Source organism: Stegostoma tigrinum, chromosome 33, assembly GCF_030684315.1.
Source record: "Stegostoma tigrinum isolate sSteTig4 chromosome 33, sSteTig4.hap1, whole genome shotgun sequence".
NCBI classification, from domain to species: Eukaryota; Metazoa; Chordata; class Chondrichthyes; order Orectolobiformes; family Stegostomatidae; genus Stegostoma; species Stegostoma tigrinum.
Window position 1 is genome coordinate 28,562,293 of NC_081386.1, and position 21,560 is coordinate 28,583,852.

General features: G+C 44.3%; 2 protein-coding genes across 2 annotated transcripts in view; one reads left to right on the forward strand and one right to left on the reverse strand.

Moving 5' to 3' along the window:
- Positions 1 to 7,047, reverse strand: part of LOC125467120 (kelch-like protein 25) — a 33,302-nt gene extending 26,255 nt beyond the window's left edge. The window contains exon 1 of the mRNA XM_048562551.2: positions 6,950 to 7,047. The gene's annotated coding sequence lies outside the window, so the exon portion shown is untranslated. The remainder of the gene's footprint in view (positions 1 to 6,949) is intronic.
- A 533-nt stretch (positions 7,048 to 7,580) lies between these two features.
- LOC125467096 (apoptosis-enhancing nuclease-like) lies at positions 7,581 to 16,050 on the forward strand. Its single transcript, XM_048562517.1, has 4 exons — positions 7,581 to 7,690; positions 8,995 to 9,798; positions 12,056 to 12,256; positions 15,847 to 16,050. Exons 2-4 carry the CDS (start codon positions 9,025 to 9,027, stop codon positions 16,048 to 16,050), a joined length of 1,179 nt encoding a protein of 392 aa, XP_048418474.1. The 5' UTR covers positions 7,581 to 7,690; positions 8,995 to 9,024.
- Positions 16,051 to 21,560: the final 5,510 nt, after the last annotated feature.

Sequence of the window (21,560 nt, forward strand, 5' to 3'; positions counted from 1 at the left end):
ATTCTGTTTCTCTACTTAAAACACAACAATCAAGAGAAGTAGGCCATTCAGCTGCTTAAGTCCACTCCACCATTCAATATTCATGGCTGATCAGCTTCAACACTTTCCTGCACAAAATGCACTGCCATTATTTTTCTCCAAAAATCCACACATCTTGTCTCGAACATACTTGATAGCTGATCCTCCACAATTCCAGTGGCAACTCATTTCAAAGATTGACCTCTGAGTAAAAGAATTCCCTTTCAACTCCGTCCAAAATGTCATGTCCCTTTTTCTGAGACTGTGACCCTTGATTCTAGACTTAACAGTCAGAGGAAAAATACTGCATTTACGTTGTTGAGCCCATTGTATAGGGTCTGATAAAAGGGTTAAATCAGAGAGGTGATATAAGCCCACCTACTAATGTGATGCCAAATGGACTTGTGGGAAGAACAGCTTAAGATCTTCGTACAACTTTGTAGTCTCTGTAACAACGTCTGTCATATCAATGTAACTCGTTATTAGTTGCTTATTATGCTCTAAGCTAGTTCTTGTTCAATGCAAGAGCCTCTTCTAGGTGGATTGGGAAACGTTTTTCTCCATCAAATTAAGAATAAGTATCTACTCAGTCTAAAAGAAGATGGTGGAGAATTTACCACGTGGTGAGATGCAGACTCAGCTTCACTCCAAGTATGAAATCGTGAGCACTGGTGCAGATTTAAATTAACTTCAAATATAACAGAATCCTGTAATAACTTTGAATGAAGATCACTTTTCATCCTTCTAAACGTAACAGAATAAAGGGCCTGTCAATTTAATCTTTCCTCATAGCATACTCTCACCATCCCCTCAATTAATTTATTCCTGAATGGCCACATTCTTATTTTAAGATTATGTCTCTTTGTTCCCTAGATTCTGCCACCAGATATATCACTTGAAGTGAGTCCCATATCTGCTGGGCATCATGATTTGTGTGTGCTCAGGTGACTTGGCAGGTCCAACATGGAATCACAGATTCTTGGAGGTTCACGAATAAGGAGTTTCTCAGAGTAGGGTATGAAGTGTAGTCAGCATTGCTATGTGTTTAACAAGTCAATATCCATATGTTGATACAGGTGAAGCAAAAGGGCTTGATTGTAAATGCAAAGCTTAGTACAAATACAACTTTCCCTACTTTACCTGTCCAGAAGCCAAGACCCCAGTGGGGAAGAATTCAGCATTTTTTTCCCCACCACCAAATCATCCATGGTACTTTTCCTCTATTATCCACCATCAATATATCACCTATTTCTAACCAATCAAATTACACGCAAAGCCCAACATGCGCAATGAAGATTTCAACTCTTTTTCTTTCTTTATATATCCAGAAGCACTCTCATATACAAGTGAACTTTTTCTTGCCTATCACTGAATCGCTCGCTATATTTTCCCATGTGTTAACCCACCAGCAGTAAATCACTTGTGTTTTCCAACTGATTAATTTACATGCAAAGCCTGTTTAGGGCAATGTAGACCATCAAAGGAGAAAGACAGAAGCAGCTAAATCAAAATAAAGTTGGAAGTGGAGATTTCAACTCTTAAATAAAAGTCCAATGAGCATTGCCTGCTCTCAACCAACTTTGGAGCGTTTTTTTGTTAAAGGGGCCTTATTTTCGAAGACTGACATCATGCAGAAATTGCAAAAACCAATTTACAATTACAAATTCACACAGAAAACTCATACAAACAGTAACATGTTAACATCCAGATAAGATTTTTCTGTGATACTGACTGAGGAATAAGTATTGGCAGGACACTGGGGAGCACACCCTGTTTTCTTCCAAAATAGTGACACGGGATCTTTCACATTCATGTGCACTAGGAGCTAAGGCCTCAGCAATGTTTCATCCAAAGAATGGTCCTCAAACACAATGCAGCACTCCCTCAATACTGCACTGAAATGTCAGTCTGGGTTTCTCATTGTAAACATTTTCCATTTGGTGCACAAGAGTTAGATTTTTAGATTTTAAAGACATTAAGGTGAATGGGCAGAGTTTAGGAATATAGCAATTGAATGAAGGATCAGCCATGATCAAATTGAATGGCTTTCTCTTGCTTCTAGTTTCCATGTTACAATCCGCCATCTCCCACTTTTTCTTTTGTGTTCCTGAAGGGACTGATGTATGTTGGGATTTTGGTTTGTTTACAGTTACACAGCATACTTCCTGTTCCTTTGTGACTACTGTGTCTATATTGTGGAATTCCCCAACTCTCAGATTTGCAGAAGTATCTTCAGGACATAGACAGCAGTGGTTCAATAACATGGTTTATGTTCACATTTTCATCAGCAACTTAGGATGGGCTATAAATGGCGTGCGTGTTGAAAAATCCCACTTTCCAAGAAAGTCAGTTAACACTTCAGGTGGGTTAGTTTTCATCACTGATGTGAAATATTAACCCTGTTTCTCTCTCCATCCTACTGCCTGTCCCAGAGTATTTTTGGCATTTTCAATTCAGATTTCCAATGTTTGGAATATTTTACATTAGTTCATCAGCTGTGAGTTTGGGGTACCAGTTACTTTTGCCTTGAGTCAAAAGAATGCTTCAAGATGTGTCCCAGATACCTGGGCACAAATGTCTAGGCTGACATGCTGGTGCAGTAGGGACTGTGCAGGCTCTGTTCTTCAAAATTACATTGAATTAGTAAACTGGAGTGATCAAATCTGAATGGAAATTAAAGGCTTCAAGAATACAGGTAGATAGCATGTGTCTGTTCAATGCTGGATCTGAGGGTCTAATCTTAAGGCTCTGCACCAGAAACCGAGCCCTCTGGCAGAGTCCAAATCAGTAATTTATACTTTGTTTTAAGTAATTCTTTTTAATTTCTCTTCGCTGACATCCATGCTGTTTTGGAACTTTGAATGCTAGACTGAATTATACTTTCATAAAGAAAGGTATCAATTTTAAAACTGTATGAAATGTTTATGGTTAATATGCAAAAAGGATGGTTTGATCATTTCATATGTTCAATTTCCACTCATAAAAAGGAAGATGGTGTGGTCTTGCTTCAATTGTAAATTGGGATAACTACTACGCCTGAACCCCAGGGACCCTCTGACTGCATAGAATCATATTTTAAATTTACGAGTCACTGAAATTTCATTTCTATCTGTTCTGAATCCCAAATGACAGTAATTATACACTATTTCAACTGTGTTGAAAGCAATCTACAATTAGACCCGTGGTGATGTCTCATATAAAGGGACCCAACCCTATTACTCACAAAGCAAAGGAAAACTCATTACAGGTGTTAAAAGGTGTTGCGTGCCTTTTATAAAATATCATAGGTTGCAAAAGGTTAAATTAAGAAGTCAACGTCCAGGGAATTTATAGAGGGTGTGAGAAAAATAAGTTAGACTTTTAATCAGTGTTGAGTGTAGACCAAAACATATTTGTATCTGTACTGATGAAAGGGATACCTCTGATGTTGGAATTCTACAGGGGGAGGGAAAAGAAACAAGCTCAGGCTAACAAAAGCAGTGAGTATCTGAGCCATCTCAAACAAAAAGACCACCAAGTCTGTGCTAAATTTGTCACTTTCAATTGGCAATTCAACATCAGTCCACTGAAACAAGTTTAAAAACTTTCATTGATGTGGTGCCACTCACAAGGAGGGCTCTCATGACACAGTGAAATGTCCTTACCCCTGTATCAGAATACCTGGGTTTAAGCCCCACCTGTTCCAGAGGTGTATACTAAAAGCATCTCCACAGATTGATTAGGAAATATTTAGATGGTGCTTTTCATCACAGAATCACTGAGTTATTACAATGCAGAAGATACCATTTAGCCTATCATGCATGCAAAGAGAAAAAAACTGAGGGACTCGAACACAAAACCTGGAACAGCTCAGTGGGTCAGACAGCATCTGCAGAGGGAAAGAGAGTTAACATCTCACATCTGGGACCATCTCAGGCTTCAAACATTAACTCTTCTTTTCCTCAGCAGATTTCCTTGACCTGTTGTATTTTTCAGGTTTTAATTGTTTGTTTGGTGAATAGAGGGACTGAATCTCACACCTGAGAAAGGATCAAATCACTAATCAGGGAATGGATTTTGCAGCAAGAGCTGAAAACAATGCTTCAGATTTTGCAATATTTAATCGGGGGAATTTTCAGTTGTCTTGAGGTGCCTGCATTCCTCCAGTTTTGACCCTCTTGCACATCTCTGATTTCCATCCATTCATGATTGGTGAGAATGTCTTAGGCCCTAATCATTGGGTTCCCTCCCTCAACCTTTCCACAAACCCACATCTTTCTTTGCTTTTCAAACACCCTTTGAAACCCGCCTCTTTAACAAAACTATTGCTCCCTATCCTAACATGTGACACAACGTCGAATGCCATTTGATAGCACACCTGAGAAGCGGTTTGACACATTTTGCTGTACAGCATTAAATGTGTTATTTCAATGCAAGTTAATGCACTTTTTAAAAAAAAGTGTTGGCAGACCAATGCATCAAATGTAGCCAGGCAGGGGCAGAAACAGAAAACATGGCTTCCCAGTCTGAGCACAGCCAGCCCTGTAGAAGAGAAAACTAGTAAAATTTGCAAATGATATATGGTGGTCTGACTCACCTTGCACACATTAAAATGGAGCTCCAAAGTGATCAGTACATTCATTTCCAAGTATTACTTCTTTCTCTAACTGTTTTTAATCCCCTCTAGCTGTTTATTGGACCCGATGTACACCCCATCTTAAACCATGTAGCCAGGCAATTGTCAAAAATTGTAACGTCAAGACCGCAAGGGGAAATGAAAAATATTAAGAACTGTATGTTTTTATGTGTGTGTGTGTGTGTTGCAGAATGTGTGAATAGAAAGGGTAGAATGTGAAAAACTGAAAAATCTACAGTACCAGCTGTACAATGGTGACATCTACTGTCCAAAATCTTTAGCGTCCCACTGCTTCATATGAACTGGTTTTAAGCAATAGGCACACAGACGTTTGAGAAGTAAATAAAAATGTACCTGGATTGTTGCAGTAAGAGATGTGAATCAAATTGCAGTAAATTAGGTTGACACACAGGTCAACACAAATCCAACTGCATAGCAGAGCGTGTTCAGAGGCTGAATGGACTACTTCCGTTGTTGTGGGAAATAAAGGGAATTTTATGGAGTCATACAGTACAGAAACAGACCCTTTGGTCTGACTTGTCCACGTCGACTACATTTCCCAAACTAAACTTGTACTATTTACCTGCATTTGGCCCATATCCCTCTAAACCTTTCCCATTCATGTTCCTGTCTAAATGTCTTTTAAATGCTGTAACTGCACCTGCATCTATCTCTTCATGACAGTTCGGGATTTGAACCACACTGTGTGAAAAAGTTGCCCCTCAAGTCCCTTTTAAATCTTTCTCCTCTCACCTTAAAATTATGCCGTCTACTTTTGAACTCCTCTTCCCTGGAGTAAAGACCTTTGCTCTTCACCATGATTTTATAACCACTATAAGGTCACCTCTCAACCTCCTATGATCCAGGAAAATAAAACTCCTATTCTATCCATCCGCTCCTTCTCAAAACTCAAAACCTCCAGTCCCAGTAACATCCTGTTTTTGTAAATCTTTTTGACAGGGTAAATGTTGAGAGGATGTTTCCACTTATAGCAGAGTCTAAGATAAATGGGCATAGTCTCAAAATTAATAGATGCCAATTTATTACCGATATGACGAAGAATTTCTTCACTTAAGAGGGTTGAGGGTCTTTGGAACACCTTGCTGAAGACAGCTATCAACTATTAAGCCGACAGATCAGTAGGATTATGAGGAAAGGGCAGGAAAATGGACATGAGGAGTGTTGGATGAGCCACGGTTCAACTGAATGGTGGACCAGGCTTGATAGGCTTAACAGCTTAGTCCTATTCCTATTTCTTATGGTCTTATAAATTCAAACTTTTTTTGGAGCAGAAATCAATGTTAACAGAGTTTCAATCAGCAATTCAGGTACAAAAGACTGCAGTCTGCTTGATGTTTTTGTCAGTGAATCACAAACTTGTTACAGTGCCAGGTCTCTAAATGAGCATCTCTACAAAATAAAAGCAAAATACTTTAGCTGTTGTAAATCTGCAATAAAAATGGAAAATCCTGGAGAAACTCGGCAGATCTAGGGCATTATCTGTTGAGACAGAAACAAGATTTACTATTTGGAGTCTGACATGACCCTTCTTCTGAACTAAACAATGGCAGCTCCATGGAACTCTCTCACTCCAGTGGGAGAAGCATTCAAGAAAGTGTTTAAGATCTTGAATGTTTCCGACAAGCCCAAACGGTGGAGGAAGCATGTTAAAATCCAAGCATCCTGCCAGCTTCTTCAACACTCAGATGACCCTGCCATGGTAAGGTATGCAGATCCAGCACTGGGCTGTGAATCACCTCATGACCTGCAACTCTGGAGTGGATCTCTCAACCTCAGAGGGACTGACGAAGACTTTACAGTCAGTGTCCCTGGCCTGACCCTCAAGGCTACTCTCAGCACCTACCTGACACTGAAGCTGCCATTGGTCCGACCCCCAAACTTGCCCTCACCTCCATGTGACCCCCAAAGCCCGTCCCCACCCCATTTGGCCTCCAGCCGCTGGCGGCGCTGTGCGCAACTCAGGTGCCTCTCGGATTTCCCTCTTGCCCCTTTGTACACTTAAAAAAAAATTCCCCCAAAAGAGATATTAAAGCATATTGGCCAAAGGCAGCTATACCGAGACCGGTCATGGAGCAGCCACGATGCTAATGACCTTGTGGTCTTATCGCTAGAGTGTTAATCCAGACATCAAGGTAATGCTCTGGAGTCCTGGGTTCGAATCCCATCACGTCTGATGTTGAATGAAATAAAAGGGGATCCGGAATTCAGAATTTAATGATGACTGTGAAACCACCGTCAAGTAAATCCCACTTGGTTCACTAATGCGCTTTAGGGAAGGAAATCGGCCACCCTTACCTGCTCTGGCCAATACTTGACTCCAGACCCACACCAATGTGACTGACTATTGAGCAGTGAGAGATGGCCTTTCCGCCCTCTCCCTGACAACAGGGACCAGAAAAAAAATCCACGCCTGACGTAACGAACCTGATGACGACGGTGAACAATAGCCAATGGGAATCCAGGAGATTCAGCTCAGCCAATCAGAAGGCATTGAGCGTGACGGCTCCTCACTAGTCGTGCACGGAGCTGAGATGCATTTACCAATCAACTGTGTGGGACACGGCGTCCAATCAGAGAGCGGCATCGGGTGCTACCCAATCAGTGCGCAGTAGCCGCGGCACGGAGACCAATCGGAGCGCGAAATTGAGGGCTAACCAACCAGCATGCAGCTGCGGCGGCACAGCGGGTAAGTAAGAAGACCAGTCAGCATTCAGTAACCTTGGCACGGCGTCCAATCGGAAGGCGGGGTTGAGGGATAACCAATCATCGTGCAGTGACTGTGGCACCGCGGCCAATCGGCGTTCGATTTGTCGGAGGAGGCCAATCGGCGAGTGGAGACCTTAAACCAATGAGCGGGCGGAGCCTGGAAAGCATGTGGCAGAAGCCGGAGCCGGTGGAGCGGCGTTTGAGGGAGTGTGGGGCTTTGCGTTGACACCGGATGTTTGGTCGGGGGGAGCTCCCGGCTACCAGCGGGGCCTGCTGTACGCCACCGAGTCTTCAAGGCTCGCGGTTCGTAATCCTCGTCCCGGAGGCACGGTAAGGCTCAAGGGTTAATTTAGGAGCAGAGGCCTGTCTCTCTCCTGAATTTACAAGGTTAGAGGATGATCTGATCAAGATCAGGAAATGACAGCGTGGATTAAGAAAAAAAATAAATCAGTTACTAACAGAAATGACAGGGTACGTAGAAATAAATTATCTTCGAGAGGGAGTTGAAAACAAGTTGCTGGAAATGCTCAGCAGGTCTGGCAGCATCTGTGAAGAGACGTCAGAGTTAACGTTTCAGGTCCAGTGACCCTTCCTTTTCGAGAGGGCATATCCTGACAGCAGGGGCCAGACCCTTGAGGAGAGATTTCGTGAAGTATTTCCACACCCTGAGGGTGGTAGAGGTTCGCAACTCTCTGCCACAAACGGCATTGGATGCTGCATCAGGTTTTAATTTTATGTCTGTGATAGATTTTGTTCCCCCCCCCCCCCCCCAAACGTACTGAAGGATGTGGGCCAATGGATATAGGTCACAGATCAACCAGCATCTTAGTAAATAATGGCAGTGTCCCAAGGGGCCGAATGGCTTTCTGCTGATCAGTGTAGGAGTGCCGCACTGTCAGGGTGTCAGCGCCGAGAACGTCGGCACTGTCGTCAGTTTCTGAAAAAGATGGTGTGTAAATGCCAGCCCCTCGGCTGTGATTCACATTTTAAATGTTGTCAAACAGAGCTGAGTCAAAACCCTAAGTCCTCCTTCGTAAGCAGCATTTTGGATGCATCTGCTCAGCTATGACTTGCACACATCTGGATAGTGCCTTTCCACTATCTTCTGGAGGAATGTTTGGGTTGGGCAGCCAGATACTGGTCTAGCCAATGACACCCACACCTCATGAACGAGTACAAAAAAGTTGCATAATAATCACTGGGGGAAATGACCAGTTAATGTTTTGGATTGTATTGTTTGAGAGATAATAAGTAGTGTGTATATTCCTGTCCCCTGCCCTTAAATAATGCCACATGATTCTTTTGTCTGAACAGGCGGTTGGGGGGATGGGCTGAAGAAGGTATTTCAGACGATTTATCACTCGGTACTTCACTGATGTGTCAGTGTGGACTATGTACTAAAATCCACAAATGAAACCTAAGCTTCTTGCCTGGTAATAATGTGAAAGTTCTGGCAACAAATTAGTGAAGTCTAAATCACTATCTGGCAGAGCCTGATGATGAAAAATATTAAACTTACCTGTGCTGAGATTCATTAATATGCATTGACTGTTTCCTTCTAAACTCAGGGGACTGATAACTTGTTATTACTAGGAGTCTCCACTTAATTTAAGGGACTTGTGTTGATTTTGCAGATTCCAAGAAGTCTCCATTTGGACTAAAGAATGCCAAGTGTAGTTAGCATGCGTGTAGACCCTGCTGTACCCTCTTCTGAAGTCACAGACTTCAGGCTGCTCCCTGCATCTTCCAGGTTAAACCAGTTCCTCTGCTGCTCACCTGTGGCTGCAAGCCCCGATGGCCAGACCAAGCGCAAGAAGATACCAAGCCGGAGGCATGTGCGTTTCCTGGAGAGGAAGGCTTTCCTGGAGAAGGAAGGGATTCTCAAGCAGGGTCACATGAAAAGGAAGCAGCGACCTTTGAACCAAACAAGCTGTCCGAGCATCAGTAACCCAAACTATACACTACAGTCTGGAGATGCCACGCGATCAGGTGGTTCTGATGTGAATGGAGATCAGTCCCATCTGATTGGTGCTTCCAGTCCATGGCCTGAAGCTGAATGGAGAGATGTTCACTCTACTTGCTCTTCGAAGTTCATGGACCAGAGTGATAAAACTTGTCCTTTAGAAAGGAGAAATCTGCTGAATCCTGAGGACCTTTATGGGCTGCCACAAGCTGCACTCCTGTGCCAGACAAGTCTGTCACCCATCTGCTGTAATCCTGCCAAGTATGTGGCAATTGACTGTGAGATGGTTGGAACAGGCCCCTGTGGGCGTGTTAATGAAATGGCCAGGTGTAGCATCGTGAACTATCAGGGCCTAGTCATCTATGACAAGTATGTGAAGCCTAAACAACCCATCACGGATTATCGGACCCGCTGGAGTGGCATTCGAAAATGGCATATGGTGAACGCAATTGAGTTCAATGTTGCTCGGAGGGAGGTGGGTGTATTAAACATGTTGAATGTTGCATTCACTTAATACCCATTATCCCTTAGTCTGGAATTAATGAATTCATCACTCACTCCCTCTGGCCTAACATCCCTTATGCAGTGCTGAAAGACAACCTGTCTTTCAAGTAAGACATTACACCGAGATCCCGATTAAGTTTTGTGGTGCGGGGTTGTATGCAGAGAATCCCAGAACACTACTTTGCAGAGGACGAGGTGTATCTTAACTATTTTTTTGACCAACTTGACCCCAGTGTCTTGACCAATTTTTATCCCTTGATTAGCATTACTGTGCAAGAGTATCTACTCATTGTCACATTGTTTGTAAGCTCTGTAAATTGCTGGGTCTACAGACCTGCAGTTCCCTGGGGCATGTTATCAAAGCTGAAGCAGTGAGCGGTGATCACAGAAATGCTGCTGCTCACCCTGTTACTTCCCTAATGTATTTCATGTAATCACTGTTCCAGCCATGATGGGTAGGTCCTGCAGTATGAAGTAGACACATCCAGTTCACTGATATCTGACAGTAAGGATTTGAATCAGAAGCATTATTAAAACGATCTGTATGTGCTCTATTTTCGTATCTTTATGATGCTCACGATTTGTACTTTAGATGTTATAGGGTAGGGGGATTGAAATTGATGTTTGAAAAGGGGGTTCCTTTAACTGGAGAACATTTGAGAATTGCAGGTTCCCACGGATTCTGAGAGTTGATTCAATTCCAGAAAACTGCCAGAAATAATGTTTGGTTCAACCATATCTGATGATGTAATAGAACTTGTTATCAAAATATGAAATAAAAACAAAAAAGTTGCAAAAATTCACCAGCTCAAGCATCATCTACGAGCAGAGAGCAAAAAAACAGATTTAATGTACCTATTCTAGTCAAACCAATAAACCTACTCCAATGTGACTAACAGGCAACCGACAAACTGCAGACACACCACTCCCATAAAACAATTAAACCTTGTATCTTATTAAGAAAAATTATATTTGGTGTCAGTACTACCATAACACTTTGCAAGTTTCGAGGGGTTTTGTATTTTGAGTAATTTTCTTTTATTCATTAATGGGATGAGCATGTCCCTGGCTCGGCAGCATTTATTGCCCATCCCAACTTCAGAGTCAACCACATTACTGTGAGTCTGGAGTCACATGTAGGCCAGACTGGGTAAGTATGGCAGTTGCCTTCCCTAAAGTATGTTATGAACCAGATTGGTTTTTCCTGACAATCAACAATGGATTCCTGGTCATCATTAGATTTTTAACTCCAATTATTTTACTGAATTCAAATTTCATCATCTGCCATGGTGGGATTCGAACCTGGGTCCCCAGAACATTATCTGGGTCTCAAGGTTAACAGTACAGCGATAATACCACCAAGCCATCACCTCTCATTTATAGTGACTTCCCTTGTATGTGAGGTAGAATTGGAGTACAGCTGTGGTGAAGGAAGAGGACGTGATTATGGCTGGGCATTTTCAGCCTGCAGGGGTTTTGCCCAGGTCTGATGACACATCTGCGTGGATACAATTTAAAAGCACATTCATTCTGGGGGATGTCACTCTCAATATCTATTTATTCCCCCTCTCTTAGGAAGATCAGCCTCTGTCTTGAACTGTTGTCTGCGTGGTGAAAGGACACCTATAGTGTTATTAGATAGAGAATTCCAGGATTTTTCACCTAGTGACAATGCAGGAATAGCCATCGTGTGCCCAAACTTCTTAGGGGAACTTGACGTAGTAGATGTGGAGATGTCGTTCCTGCTTTTGGGACAATCCAAGACAAAAGTGTGTAATCGCTGAAATCCAAAGTTACACCACACCAGGTTATAGTCCAACAAGTTTATTTGAAATCACAGCTTTTGGAGCACTGCTCCTTCTTCAGCGCTGAGACTATAACCTGGTGTTGTATGATTCTGCCTTTGTCCACCCCAGTCCAACATGGCACCTCCACATGATAATCGCTGAGTAAGGGATCACCCATTTAAGACCAATGAGGATGAATTTCTTCTCTGAGGGAGTGAATCAGAGGGTACTGGGGTGAAAGGCAGGAAAGTAGAGTTGAGGATTATCAAATCAGCCATATTGTTATCTAATGGTGGAACAGACTCAATGGATTTGAGTGGCCTACTTTTGGTCTTGGGTCTTCGTGAGCTCAGTTAGAATAGTGCATGACAGGGGTGGGGTGCAAGCAGGGTTAGTAAATCTGAAAGGTAATAAACATGTTAAATCTGTGCTTTCATTTAGATTTTGAAGATACTGAAGGGTAAAATTGTTGTGGGCCACGCATTGCACAATGACTTTAAAGCACTGAAGTATTTTCATCCGACATCTCTGGTAAGGGACACGAGTAAGATCCCATTGTTGAAGCGGAAGGCTGGCTTTCCTGAAAGAGAATCCGTATCCCTGAAGAATCTGGCGAAGCAACTTTTGGGTAAAAGCATCCAGGTGAGTATATGAACTGACTATACGTTTACTCTGGGAGTTCTGTTCCACAATGTGGGACTGAGGGTGCATCAGAGCTGGAACACACACAACATCCATGTGGCAGTAAACCTTGGGTTCTGCCTTAGCTATACTCCCCCAGCATGTGCATTGATTGCACAATTCAACAGGAATATTGGAAATGGGAATAGGCTATTTGGCCCCTCAGTCATGGCTGATTTTCCAACTTGGCATCATTTTCCTGCCGTAACCCCACATTCCTTGAAGACTTTAAAGTTTAGAAGTTCATTATTTATCTTGGTGGGATTCAGTGAGTCTACTGAATTACTTCACTGGCTTTTGAGGATAGAAAATTCTAAAGGTTCACCACCTCTGAGTGGAGAAATTCTTCTTCTCTTTATCCTGAATTGCCTACCTCTTCTGAAATAGTGTCCCCTTGTTCTAGATCCCTCCAGCCTGGGGAACATGCTTCCAGCATCTAGCCTATTAAATCATGTAAGAATTTTGTATACTTCAGTTAGATCACTTCTCATTCTTCTAAATTCTAGAGAATACAGGACAGGCCTTCTCGATCTCTCCTCATAGGACACTCCCAAGGATGAGTTTCATTGCACACTTACTATGATAAGTATATCTTTCCTTAATTAAGGAGCCCAAGATTTTGGGTATGGTCTTGTCAAGACTTTACCAAAACCTTGCATTTACGTTGTGCTTGCAAAATCTTAGTTTGGTCTTTTCACGGCAGGTTACTGTTGAAGTGCATTTGGGTAAATGTAATTGCCAGATAGTACATCCACCACAACAACTAGACAAAGTTTCTTCTAACTTCTCAACTCTCTTCCTCGCTCCCAAACCCACTGATAAAATTCCATCACCTCCGACATGGATTATCTCTGCTACTGCACTGAAATGTGGGCCTTGATTTTGTATTTCGCTCCTAGGGTGGCTCGAACACATTACAAGCTCAGAGACGAGTGTTATCGACAGAATGCACGGGGAACTTACTGGCCTTACGTAACATGCAAGATTCCCTCTAATCTGCGCAGTTGCACACACAGGCGCAGCAGTTCTAAAGTTCCACGATAGGCATCCAGCACTCCAATCGCAGTTGTAGCTTCTGGTTATGGAGGTTGCTGCCAAGCGCAGACTTCAGAGGCCTTTACAGCCAGAAAGAAAATTAGAGAGCATGTTGATAATCTATCTGCATTTTTGCTCCATTGGGAAATCGGATCCGTTCAGCCATGAATTCTGCAGGATGTTTCCCCGACTCCCTTCCTGATCAAGTTAAAACCTGGGCCTGTCAGCCAAGGGGGCTTCCATTCCTGCTGCTTGTATCTGTAGAGTTGCGTATGTCTGGTGAGAACAGTGTAAGATTTTACATGGTGCCCCTCATAGTTGAAGTGCCTGCTGCCACTTCTCAAAACTTATGTATGTGAATTGAGCCCTTGGATAAGGTAATGTATATGGTGGGTTTTGTTTGCAGTTGTGGATCTGTGCTCTGTCAGTTGGGACTTCGGGGACAGAGGTGGGTGATTTTATTAGGAATGGTGTCAGGGAAATGATTTTCTCCTTGGTTTGCTGTCATTAAGGAGACTCAGAGTGCAGAGTTGAGCATAGTAGGCATTACAAAAGAGAAAGTGCTAGAAAAGCTGGAAGGTCTAAAAATTGATAAATTTCCAGGCCCTGATGGGCTACATCCTAGAGTTCTGAGGGAGGTGGCTGAGGAAATAGCAGAGGCTTTGGTTGTAATCTTTCAAAAGTCACTGGAGTCTGGGAAAGTCCCAGATGATTGGAAAATTGCTGTTGTAACCCCCTTGTTTAAGAAAGGATCAAGACAAAAGTTGGAAAATTATAGGCCAATTAGCCTAACCTCAGTTGTTGGTAAAATTCTAGAATTCATTGTTGAGGATGAGATTTCTAAATTCTTGGAAGTGCAGCGTCAGGTTAGTAAGGGAGGATCGTGCCTGACAAACCTGTTAGAATTCTTTGAAGAGGTAACAAGTAGGTTAGACCAGGGAAACCCAGTAGATGTCATCTATCTAGACTTCCAAAAGGCCTTTGATAAGGTGCCTCACGGGAGGCTGCTGAGTTAGGTGAGGGTCCATGGTGTTCGATGTGAGCTACTAGCTTGGATTGAGGATTGGCTGTCTGACAGAAGCAGAGAGTTGGGATAAAAGGCTATTTTTCGGAATGGCAACCAGTGACAAGTGGTGTCCCGCAGGGTTCAGTGTTGGGGCTACAGCTGTTCGCTATATATGTTAATGATCTGGATGAAGGGACTGGGGCATTCTGGCGAAGTTTGCCGATGATACGAAGATAGGTGGACAGGCAGGTAGTACTGAGGAGGTGGGGAAGCTGCAGAAAGATTTAGACAGTTTAGGAGAGTAGTCCAGGAAATGGCTGATGAAATTCAACGTGAGCAACTGTGAGGTTTTGCACTTTGGAAGAAAGAATACAGGCATGGACTATTTTCTAAACAGTGAGAAAATTCATAAGGCAAAAGTACAAAGGGATCTGGGAGTGTTGGTCCAGGATTCTGTAAAGGTCCATTTGCAGGTAGAGTCAGTGATTAAGAAAGCAAATGAAATGTTGTTGTTTATCTCAAGAGGGTTGGAATATAAAAGCAGTGATGTGCTTCTGAGACTTTATAAGGCTGTAGTTAGGCCTCATTTAGAATATTGTGACCAATTTTGGGCCCCACACCTCAGGAAGGACATACTGGCGCTAGAGCGTGTCCAGCGGAGATTCTCACGGATGATCCCTGGAATGGTAGGTTTAACATACGATGAATGGCTAAGGATCCTGGGATTGTATTCATTAGAGTTTAGAAGGTTGAGGGGAGATCTAATAGAAACTTACAAGATCATGTATGGCTTAGAAAGGGTGGATGCTGGGAAGTTGTTTCCATTAGGTGGGGAGACTAGGACTCATGGGCAGATCCTTAGAATTAGAGGGGGTAAATTTTTTAAAACGGAAATGAGGAGACATTTCTTCAGCCTGACAGTGGTGGGCTTGTGGAATTCATTGCCACAGAGTGTAGTGAAGGCCGGGACGTTAGATGCCTTCAAGGCAGAGATCAACAAATTCTTGATAGCGAGTTTTGAGAAGATTTGTAGCTCAGGTTGAGGTTCTGGATGTGAGTTTGCTCGCTGAGCTGGAAGGTTAGTTTTCAGATGTTTCGTCACCATTCTAGGTGACATCATCAGTGAGCCTCCGACGAAGCGTTGGTGTTATGTCCCGCTTTCTATTTATCTGGTTAGGTTTCCTTGGGTTGGTGATGCCACAGGAAATGACATCACCAACCCAAGGAAACCTAACCAGATAAATAGAAAGCGGGACATAACACCAACGCTTCGTCGGAGGCTCACAGATGATGTCACCTAGAATGGTGACAAAACATTTGAAAACTAACCTTCCAGCTCAGCGAGCAAACTCACATCCAAATTCTTGATCTCAGAAGGAATCTAGGGTTGCAGGGAAGTGGAGTTGAAATGCCCATCAGTCTTGATTAAATGGCGGAGTGGACTCAATGGGCCAAATGGCCTTACTTCCTCTCCTATGTCTTATGGTCTTATTTGTTCTTGTTGTGGCAGATTGGTAGAGATGGGCACTGTTCTGTTGAGGATGCCTGCACCTCGATGGAGTTGTATCAACGAGTGGAGAGCCAGTGGGAACAAAAACTGTGCGATCAGTTGTCGATGGCAAATGAAGAAGTGGCTTCTGAAACAAACTCTGAAATCAGTCGATATATGGATGACCAATACTGGCCCACTGATCTTCAGAAGGACAGTAAATGATGTGAGCATGTATTCTTCAGCTATAGAAATCACCAGCAAAGATGAAGCTTTGCGGCAGTTTAAACACTTGAGGTCATGAATGCATTCCCTTGGTTTCTTTGTTCTCAAGTCTTTGTAGCTGCTAACTAATGCCACACATGGTTAGTTCTCCCACACCGCTGTGATCTTTACCAATGCAATGGCTAATGGTCACAGACTGAGATTCGCTAATTCAGCTTATGTCTGGAGTTCTTCATCGGAACTTCCTGTAATTTGTGGCTCAGTGCTATGCAAAACGGTGTTGTCCGCCACCTAGGGTGTGTGAACATAATAAAGGAGAATGGATGTCACATTGTGTCCTAGTCTTACGTCCCTGAGACCTAGATAAAAATTCAGACCTAGTACAGTCCCAATGCTGTGCATGGTGGGCAACTATAAAATTGCTCAAAGAAAGGAGGCTGTTGTACGGGGAAGGGAGAAATATTTTTCTCTGTCCTGTGGTAATTCCTGAGGTAAATAGTTGGGCGCAGTTGAGGAATCTTGCATTTTGTAGCCACACTTTCCCCTCATCCAACCAGGCCAATGCTGCCAATTATTTTACACTTGTCTTGTTGTTTAAATTTTTAAATAAGTTTAAGCCCTGTATGTTTGCCCAAAATGATACCTTATTTTCTACTTTTAATGTGTGTCTTCTAAATTCGTCCTTCCCTTTTGACCTCTGTGGTGCTGAGAGTGTATCAATGCAAAACAGAAACACGGCGTCATCATTCTCCACTCTGCAATTCCTTTCAATATAAGCAGTTTGAATGGAGGCAGATTGTTTGCTCCTCCCCCTGTGACATCATTGGGGCAGTGGTTTGTGGGTATTATTCCCCTTTGATGATCTCATATGAGAGGAGTTCTATACAAAATGTCTACTTCGAGGCTGTCTTAACAGTATAATTCAGACTAAAAGCATGATGCAGAAAGCAGTAAGTGTACTGGTCCAGTTGCTTCAGTAAATGTTAAACTAACACAATGGATGAGGATCTGCTGGTTTTGGAGGGTGTGGAAATTGGCTTTGTTTGATACTTTTTTAACTGCACTTTAATGCCACTGTGTTGTGGATTAACAATGGGCATTTCAGTCAACTGGAAACTGCTTGGCTTCGTTATTAGCTCATCATTAGAGTTTGATAATCCCAGTTTCTTCATTTCCTTCTTTAAACTACTTTGCCTTGAATTCAACTTATATTTTCTCTTAACTGTCTACAGGTTCATAGACATGTATATTCTATGTTTTAGTTTCACTGTCTTGTTTATTGGCTGCAAAGGGTTTCAAAATACGTGAAAACTAACAGATATAATATCACTGCTACCCTACTTAAGTAATTTTTCAGCTTAAAAACTTGTCTGAAAGCTGTGTGTGTGTGTGTGCTTGCTCACCCCTTTTGCTCGGGAGGGGGAGAAATGCAACTGTGTGAAGGCGTGCTCTCTCACTTAGTTTGAGTTTGTAATGTAAATAAGACCCAAACCATCTGGCCAGAAACAATCTCTCTTTGTCCCTTCCCATGTCCCAAAAATCTTCATATTTTCTGAAGGGACAGACTCATGCTGAGAACCTGTCACACAGGAACAGAGATTCCTCTTCTGGTCACTCTAACCACTCTTGTGCCATCCCATTTATTGCGACACCCCTTTATTGAGAAAGTCACGTGCTCAGAGGCACCTCTTTTTAGTTGGAGCCTGTCTGCCTCAGAAGAATGTTAAAGATCCTGTTGCAGTATTTGAAAAAGAACAGGGGTGGGGGTAAGAAGGGACGGAGGGAGGAGTTTTCATCCAGTATCTTGGCTAAATTTTGTGTTCTGGAAAAAAACATGCTGAGGAACGGGAGAAGAGAGGAAAAGCAAATTAATTAACTGGCAATTTGTCATATAGCTTCTTCTTGTGCACACAGTGGCTGCCATTACTTGTCAGAACACAGCAATTGATTATCAAAATAACTCACTGAATGTAAAGAGTTTTAAAGTAGTGCAGAGAGAAGTGAAAATGCAAAGCTTCCTTTGGGATGTCTATGGTACATCGGGCAGTAGTATTCTTAACTGCCCACATTCAGGTGACAGACATAGTCCTGCTCCAGAGATTTCAAGGTCCTATGGCGCTATATTTTTGGTGCCCTGTCTAATACTGTGTGTTACACATTGCTGCTTGCTATTCAGAAACTAGTTGGTGCACTTCCTCATTACAACACTTCAGAAGTGCTTCAGTGACCATGAGGCAGTTTGGGACCTGCTAAGTTTATGAAAGCATCTATGAAATACTATTCTGGCATTCCCACAATGATGCCACCTGAAAGCTGCAGGAACAGCATCTCATATTTCGCTTTGATACCCTTGGGCTGCAGGATTCCTATGTGGACTTCACAAGCTTCAAAATCTCCCCTCCCCGACCACATCCAAACACCAACCCAGCTAGTCCCTGCCTCCCTAACCATTCCTCCCACCTCAGGCCTCACCCCCATCTCCTACCCACTAACTTCATCCTGACTCCGTGACCTGTCCATCCTCCCTGAACCAACCTATCCCTTCCCTAACTCCCCACCTACATTCACCTTTACTGGCTCTAAACCCCCTACCCGCCCCCCCCCCCCCCCTTGACTTGTCTGTCTCCTCTCCACCTACCTTCTCCTTTATCCATTTCTATCCGCCTCCCCTTCTCTTCGTATTTATTTCAGAATCCCCTTCCCCTCCCCCATTTCTGAAGAAGGGCCTCGACCCAAAATGGTGACTTCCCTGCTCCTCTGATGCTGCTTGACCTGCTGTGTTCATCCAGCTCCACACCTTGTTATCTGAGATTCTCCAGCATCGGCAGTTCCTACTGTCTCTGTAACAATTTTAACCCCACTGCGAAGCCTCTTCTAAGGATGCCCATCTTAAAGTTACCCTCCTCCCTCCAGAAAGACCTCTGGATCTCTCTCCCGCTGCAACCCTCTTTGTAATGTCTTTGGCCCTGAAACTGCGGGACCACTCCCTGAAAACAAAACAGGTACTACAGCCACATTGCCTTTCTGAGTACCTGCCTATGGAACCGGATCATCCCCAACGGACTACAGTCTACATTTAAGCCTTCCCAATTTGGCCCCAACTGCGACGAGCATTGATATCCTTCAAAAGCATTTCTCCCTGCGACTCCCGAAACATACACTTGCTGCAATGTGCTGGCATCTCCAGATACTACAATTAAACCTGCCCCAGCTCAGAGCCTCCCTCTCCCAGACCTGCAAATGACCTCTTCTGTTTTTTTTATTCTTCGTAAGATCCACAACCTGAACTCTCAATTCTACTCTGCTTTATTGGACACGAAAAACCGAAAGTACTTTAAACTTACCGGTGCCTACCCAGGACCTTCCCCCACCATGTGCTTGCTGCCATTCGGAGCACCAATGGTTCCCATGGATGGCGTCACATCTGCCGGCGCCCGGTATGCCCCTCCCGGTACAGCCTGCGCCGTCGTCGCTGCTGCCGAAGCCGCCGTCTCCGTTTCCGAGGCCGACAACACAGACATTGAGGACGCCGCTGCCACCAACGTCAAAGATTTACCGGCCTATGTCGCTCTGCCCACCGCTGACGTCGCTCCGCCCACCACCTCCACAGCCAGCAGCTCCAGAGGAGACTATGTAGAACCCAGCCCTGCTGAGTCTTCACCGTCCGCAACCTCCCCCCCCCCCCCCGACCACCCCCTCACTGAGGATAAATGGTCAGTCCTCAGTAAAGGGCTAACCTCTGTCCCTCCCTACCCAAACATCGAATACCGCTCACGTTTGGACATTAAACAGTTTTTCCTCTGCCGCTGCGCTTACTTCTTTAACCGTGAGCCTAACCCTCCCCCTACTGACCCCTTCTCCCACCAACACAACCCCTCCTCTTGGACACCACCCCAAGGCCTCCTACCCTCCCTCTACCTCCATCTCTAATTGCCATTGAGACATCAATCGCCTCAACTTCTTCCCCCACAGAACGTGCAGCACTCCACTCCCTCTGCTTCAATCCCAACCTCACCATAAAACCCACGGACAAGGGAGGCGCAGTTGTAGTATGGCGCACTAACCTCTACATCGCCGAGCCTAGATGCCAGCTCTCTGACACCTGCTCCTACCGCCCCCTTGATCATGATCCCACCCCCCAGCACCAAATCATCATCTCCCAAACTATCCACAACCTCATCACCTCAGGTGATCTCCCACCCACAACCTCTAACCTCATCATTCCCCAACTCCACACCGCCTGTTTGTATCTCCTTCCCAAAATCCACAAACCTGACTGCCCTGGCAAACGCATTGTCTCTACCTGCTCCTGCCCCACCGAACTTATCTCCACCTATCTCGACTCCATTTTCTCCCCCTTGGTCCAAGAACTCCCTACCTACATCTGTGACACGACCCACGCCCTCCACCACCTTCAAAACTTCCAATTCCCTGGTCCCCAACACTCCATCTTTATCATGGACACCCAGTCCCTATACACTTGCATTCCCCACACAAATGGCCTAAAGGCCCTCCACTACTTCCTGTTCAGCAGGCCTGACCAGTCCTCCTCCACTAACACCCTCATCCGCCTTGCCAAACTCATCCTCACCCTCAACAACTTCTCTTTCAATTCCTCCCATTTTCTACAGACAAAGCGGGGTGACCGTGGGTACCCACATGGGCCCAAGCTATGCCTGCCTCTGTAGGATACGTGGAACAATTCCTCTTCCATACCTATACTGACCCTATCCCCTACCTCTTCATCTGTTACATTGATGACTGTTTCGGCAGCGCCGCCTGATGCTTCCATGAGGAGCTCAGCCAGTTCATTCACTTCACCAACACCTTTCACCCCAACCTTAAGTTCATCTGGGCCATCTCTGATACCCCTCTCTCCTCGCTGGACCTCTCTGTCTCCATCTCTGGCATACACCTGGAAACTGATCCATTTCAAGCCTACCAACTCCCACAGCTACCTAGAATATACCTCCTCTCACTCACCTTCCTGCAAAAAGGCCATCCCCTATTCCCAATTCCTTTGCCTCCGCTGCATCAGCTTCCGAGATGAGGCATTCCACTCCCGGACATCCCAGATGTCCTAGTTTTTCAAGGACCGCAACTTCCCCTCCACAGTGGTCAAAAATGCCCTCGAACATGTCTCTCACATTTCCTGCAACTCATCCCTCACACCCCTATCCACAATAACAACCAAAACAGAATCCCCCTCGTCCTCACGTACCACCCCTCCAAACTCCGAATCCAACCCATCATCCTCCCACACTTCTGCCTTCTGCAATCTGACCCCACTACCAAAGACAGTTTTCCCTCCCCACCCTTTTATCTGCTTTCCGGAGCGACTACTCTTTCCATGACTCCCTTGTCCGCTCCACACTCCCCTCTGGCTCCACCACCCCCGGCACTTTTCCCTGCAACCGCAGGAAGTGCTAGACCTGCCCCTACACCTCGTCCCTCACCCCCATCCCAGGCCCCAAGAAGACCTTCCACATCAAACAGATGTTCACCTGCAC

Coding starts and splice junctions, on each gene's coding strand:
- LOC125467096 (XM_048562517.1), top strand. CDS start 9,025: ATGCCAAGTGTAGTTAGCATGCGTGTAGACCCTGCTGTACCCTCTTCT. Junction 9,799..12,055: donor TCAATGTTGCTCGGAGGGAG/GTGGGTGTATTA, acceptor GCTTTCATTTAG/ATTTTGAAGATACTGAAGGG. Junction 12,257..15,846: donor TTTTGGGTAAAAGCATCCAG/GTGAGTATATGA, acceptor TTGTTGTGGCAG/ATTGGTAGAGATGGGCACTG.